Here is a 6,000-nt window from a genome sequence, read left to right as displayed (position 1 = left end):
TTTTATCTTTCTATCCTATAATTTAAATATGATTCTCTTTTTAAAAGCATTTTCACCATGGAGACTGATAAAAATTTCCCACTTTTTTCTTTTAATGTTCTGAAATGTGTTTGCTTTCTTTTTTTGCATGCTTACATATTTTATAGTACACGCAACTCACAGAAAGAATTAATTCCATGTCATGTAACAATAATTACAGTTGGAATGCTTAAAACATTTTTTATGGAAGGAAATAATGTGTTTCATGGAGTTATTAGGGATTTGAGAGTCATGTGGGGCAGACATATGTGGGAACACTTTCCCCAGGGACTAGGGCAGAGAGTCAGATGGGACCCTCGGGGACTGGAAAATGACTAAGACTGCAGAATGAGAATTTGCCAGACTTCTGAGATATAATCTGGCAATTTATACACTAAGTCTAGACTAACATATTTTGGAAAACCTGTCTAGTGTTGGACTCACATATTAAAAATGTTTGGTAGCCAACTTCCTTCCAGAATTTGGCAATCAGAACTTAGGCTGTGAGTACAGAGGTGTCTCCAAAATTGCAGCCACTGTTATCACAGAAGGTCCTAACACAGGCTGCAGGGCTCACAGTGTTATCACAGAAGGTCCTTACACAGGCTGCAGGGCTCGGAGTGTTATCACAGAAGGTCCTTACACAGGCTGCAGGGCTCACAGTGTATGTTTCTTTCTTTCCTCTTGGGTTGTGTGTGCCTCTTTTCAAAGAGCAGATCTGCACAGTCCTTCGGTACCTACCCGTGAGTTAAAGCTTTTTTCCAGAGGGTTCTCCAGAGAGCTGCCTTGACCTCCTTGTTCCGCAAACTGTAGATGATGGGGTTGAGCATGGAGGTTACCACTGTGTAGAAGAGAGCTAGGAGCTTATCTGTTCCTGGCGAATGGCTGGCCTTGGGCCTCAGGTAGGTGACAGACCCTGAGCCGTAGAAGAGCGTCACTACAAGCAGGTGGGAAGAGCAGGTGGACAGAGCTTTCCAGCGGCCTTCAGGTGAGGGCATGATCAGCACGGCAGCTAGGATTCTGCCATAGGAAGCGATGATCAGTAGAAATGGGCTGGAAATGCAAAGAACGGCTACAACAAAGACCGCGGCCTCATTATGGGATGTATCCCCGCAGGCAAGGGCCAGGATAGGGGGGAGGTCGCAGAAGAAGTGGTCTATTTCACAGGGGCCACAGAAGTTCAAGGAGAAAATATAGTTGGTCTGGCCCAAGCCTACCACGCAACCCACTGCCCAGGAAGCCACGGCCAGCTGGGCACATAGCCCACGGCTCATTCGTGTTGCATAGTGTAGTGGGGAGCATATGGCCATGTAGCGGTCAAAAGCCATGGCCGCCAGAAGACAGCACTCACTGATGGCGAACAGCGTGAAGAAGAACATCTGTGTGGCACACCCCTCGCGGGAGATGCCCCGGGCCTCACTCACAAGGCTCTGAAGCATCTTGGGTATGACCGAACACGTGTAGCCAATCTCCAAGAGAGACAGGTTGGCCAGAAAGAAGTACATGGGCGTGTGGAGGGTGGGGTTGGTGCAGATGGCCAGGGCTATGAGAGCATTGCCCGTCAGGGAGGCGAGGAACATGAGCAGGATGAGGGTGAATAGAAGCAAGCACTGCTCGGCAGCGGCAGAGAACTTGGCGAATGCAAAGTGCTTGACGGGCTCGCTGTTGTCCTGCCACTGGGAACAGCTGAGGTTCATGACCTGGGAAGGGGTCAGCAGGCGAGGATTCGTTCAATATAAATGTAAATCTACCTCTAAAGAGTGCTAGTACGCCAGGTAGGTACATTTCTTACCTGCAAATCTAAAACTCAAAGTTTGGAAGTTACACTTGCCCTCACGCCTTTATGAACCAAATCCTACTCTGTGTTCACCATACCAGCTGATCTGCTCAAAAATACACCTGGTCACCAAGCATGACATTGAAAACAAACATTAACTCCAGCTCATTTCCGTCTTCATCTAGTCTGACCCAGGAATTGCACTACTAGGTATTTATCCAAGGGGTACAGGTGTGCTGTTTTGAAGGGGCACATGCACCCCAATGTTTATAGCAGCACTATCAACAATAGCCAAAGTATGGAAAGAGCCCAAATGTCCATCAACGGATGAATGGGTAAAGAAGATGTGGTATATATATATACAATGGAGTATTTCCTGGCAATCAAAAAGAATGAAATCTTGCCATTTGCAACTACATGGATGGAACTGGAGGGTATTATGCTAAGTGAAATTAGAGAAAGACAAAAATCATATGACTTCACTCATATGAGGACTTTAAGAGAAAACAGATGAACGTAAGGGAAGAGAAGCAAAAATAATATAAAAACAGGGAGGGGGACAAAAACATAAGAGACTCTTAAATATGGAGAACAAACGGTTACGGGAGAGGGTGTGGAAGGGAGGATGGGCTAAATGGGTAAGGGGCACTAAGGAATCTATTCCTGAAATCAATGTTGCACTATATGCTAACTTGGATGTAAATTTCAAAATAAATAAACTATTTAAAAAAAAAGTCTAACTCATAAACTAATTAGTGAAGATTTGCTCTTAGCAGAATCTTCTCTGGCCGTCCAAGAGCACAGCACAAATTTCCTTCTGTTTTATTCATGGAGTTCCCATACATTTAATCACTGAGCTTTATCATAAGTATTTTATGGGGCCAGAGGCAGGTGAGTGGTTTCCAATGTTCTTATACATTTTATTGTATCCTATTGAATAAAAGGTTATTTCTGGTAAAAAAAAAAAAAAAATACACCTGGTCACCAAGCATGACGTTGGAAAAAAAATTAACTCCAGCTCATTTCTGTCTTCATCCAGTCTGTTAATCAGTCTTCAGATACCACCAAAGGTCCTCTGTACCAATCCTTTCTTTTCCACATTTCTGTTGTCACTGAGTCCTTCACACACTTACTCAGCACGTGTTTACTGAGCACAGAGATTCTGCCTTTCCTGCTGCAAGTCCTGAGATTCAACAATGAAAAACAACAACCCATTTCTTCCCAAATGGGACTTATTCAGTGAAAGAAAGTAGAGATTTAATAGCTATCCAGTAAATAAATAACTGCTGTACTGCAGAGAATTAAAGCCAGTGTGTCCTGGGGGCTCTGTGGGAACAGCAGGAGCCCGTATCCACTCTCACACCACGTCTACACTGCATGCTGCGTTCACTGCATTGAAGCAACAGACTATTCTCCTGGTGATTCTTCTCATCTGCCAGGCTTTCCCTGTCACAGGATTCTTTGCTAAATGACCACTGCCTTCAAGTTACAATTCAGATGTCTTATTAACGTCATTCATGCAAACCCATGGATTGGCTCAGTGACTATGACAGAGACGTTTGCCCCTTAACCAGAGGCCTCCTGTGACTGTCCTATCAAACCACACGCACTCGCACCTTTCTTGCACGTGTTTCCTTTGTGCTGATTTTCTCGCAGGGACTTGACCTCTGCCACCCTGACTGTCCACCCAGTGAAGTGGACAGTCAGTGAAGTGGACCGCCCACTGCGTTCAGGCTGCAGGATGCATCTTCTCCTCTCTGGAAACTTCTTCCTCACTCCTGCTCTGCCCTGTCCCCACAGTGGGTGTGGACATGTCCCTGCGTGTGTTCCCACCACCTGGTAACTCACACTCCTCCAAGGCAACTGCTCATTTCTTCCTGAGCGGAGCCTCAGACACAGACACGGAGTGCAGAATTGTATTTATCAGGGCGCCTGGGTGGCTCAGTCGGTTAAGTGTCTGACCCTTGATTTAGGCTCAGGTCATGATCTCACAGTTCGTGAGTTCGAGCTCTGCGTTGGGCTCTGCACTGACAGTGCAGATCCTGCTTAGGATTCTCTGTCTTTCTCTGCCCCCCCCCTTCTCTGTCTCAAATAAATAAATAAACATTTAAAAGAAACTAATTGTATTTACTTACCTCTTACACGCACCACACTTACTAATGAATAAGTTCTCGTGTAACGAGGAAAAGCTTGAACGCTCAGCTTTACTTTTCTGCCCACGGGTGCTGAGTCTGTTTTCTGAGGCTAGCTATGATAAATCTCATCTCCTTCAAATGTCCCAAATGTGACCGTCACCTTTCTCTCAATCTAGGAACATCAACTCCCGGCAAAATAGCCCTCGTTCCGTTTGTGGATGTCCTGCACCACTTTGGGTTGTTCTTTGGAAACGTCATGAGTCAAAGCTCCAGGCCAGGTCTGCCATCCCAGGGGCGGGAGAGCAGGGAGGTCGCATGCCTGTCGGCCTGGACTCTATCTGCTCTAGTGTCACCTGAGATCCTGTTTGTACATTTGTTCATAACACATCACTGTTTATCGCACAGTAACGTGTGATGCCGGCACACGTAACACAAAAGCGCTTCCTGAGGTTGCACGTTATTGTGGATAGACAAGTGCATGAGGTGCACTCACCTTCTTGCATACACACGTACACCCACACACAGAAACACACATTCCAATCCACACCGAGTAGCATAGTAATCACGAGTGTTTTGGAGGTATTCTATCTGGGTTCAAATCCTAATGCAGCCATCTAGGGCTGGGTCAAAGTCAACATTTCCTGGAACTATCTGTTCCTCAATTTTCCCATTTATAAAAGGGGGTGACAGTGGTATGTCCCTAATGGGGTTGCTATGAGATTGAGTTAATTCCCATAAAAGCACCTAGAAAGTGGTTCAATGCGCAGTGAGCATCGGCCATGGCAGCGGCTGAGTCCAGGTACACTGTGGTGTTCGTCACCATAGATTTACCCTCACACACACTCCCTCTTGTGGGATTTTCATCCATCCCTGGTCATTTCTCCTGCCTCTTCTTCATCCCCATGTCATGTTTTGCTGTGCACCTGCCATGATGGAAAGAGGAACAGCAGAAAACACACACACACCCATACACACATAAAGATGCCTCCTGAGTGTTATGTCCTAAGAAAAAATAGTTATGTTGTGGATCGTCTTAATCTACTAATTTGGGTGTCCATGGAGCTATGCAAAAGGCCCAAAGTTAAGGATGGGAACAAGTGATCTGATCTAAGACTGGGAAATAAGAAATAACAACTCTGTGTAATGACAGGGGCTCCCACATCAAGTAGTCTATTATAATGTACTTATACAGATATTAAAGCATTTATAAACCTTTTTCTTGCATTGAAATTGTTTTTAACATCTATGTTTCCCATGAAAGCACACAATTCAGTGAAGCCTGAGGCAACAAAAACAGACAATGACGTACTTATCTTTGTTTGTTTTTACCCAAAACATTTTCTTGAATTTCCTGACTCTTCAGTCAGCGTCTATAGACAGAAAACTCTGCCTGTGGGGAAGGTGTCAGTCCATTTGTCAGTTAGACACGTGCACAGGCCTCTTACCCTGCACATCTTCCCTCATATTGGGAAGACAGCAGTTTCCTGAGTGGTGCTGATGGAGGGACCAGGCGGAAAGTCCCCAGCAGAGAAGGACAACGTCTGACTGCTTCTCAAGCAGTGACATCCTGATGGTCTCCTTTCCTAAATGTCCCACCCCGTTTGGACAGCGGACAGGAAATGCTGGGCCTGTTTTGGGGCTAGGAGTCGGGCAATGCTGGGGGTGGACGGCACGCAGTGGGGCCGCTCACACGGCCTAACGTGTGCTATGACAGCTGTTGTGCTTTGGACTCCCAGTATGAACAAAAAAGTCATCCTATGATAGGACATTTTAAAACCTCACAAGTTCAGAGACAGTTGGAGAAACAGGATAACAGAGGCAGCAAAGGTCTGTGAGCGTTTCTAACTGTTGAACAAAGAGTGGCACTCTGCCTGGAAATAAATACTAAATCATATAACAATGAATGTACAGGACTCTCTGGAGGTGAGGGTACAACCAAATGCAGTCTCTTCCCTCCCTCTCTGTCACTTGGCCTGATACTGAAGCAGGTAAAATCCGATTGTTTAAATCACAAATCCTGCTGTTTTCAGGATTTACTGTGTTGGCCTTAGTCTGGGGACCTGAGGCCCA

General features: G+C 45.6%; 1 protein-coding gene across 1 annotated transcript; it reads right to left on the bottom strand.

Annotated features, from left to right (window-relative positions):
• Positions 1 to 755: 755 nt before the first annotated feature.
• On the bottom strand, positions 756 to 1,715 carry LOC121018390 (olfactory receptor 10C1-like). Its single transcript, XM_040457125.1, has one exon. It carries the CDS (start codon positions 1,713 to 1,715, stop codon positions 756 to 758), a length of 960 nt encoding a protein of 319 aa, XP_040313059.1.
• Between the last annotated feature and the right edge of the window lie 4,285 nt (positions 1,716 to 6,000).

Source organism: Herpailurus yagouaroundi, unplaced genomic scaffold (assembly GCF_014898765.1).
Source record: "Herpailurus yagouaroundi ecotype Mexico unplaced genomic scaffold, PumYag 219, whole genome shotgun sequence".
NCBI lineage: Eukaryota > Metazoa > Chordata > Mammalia > Carnivora > Felidae > Herpailurus > Herpailurus yagouaroundi.
Note: the sequence above shows the minus strand (reverse complement) of the source record. Positions and strands in the feature narration are given on the sequence as shown.

Bases quoted from the DNA above. Each gene is read 5' to 3' on its own strand.
- LOC121018390 (XM_040457125.1), bottom strand. From the start codon at position 1,715: ATGAACCTCAGCTGTTCCCAGTGGCAGGACAACAGCGAGCCCGTCAAG.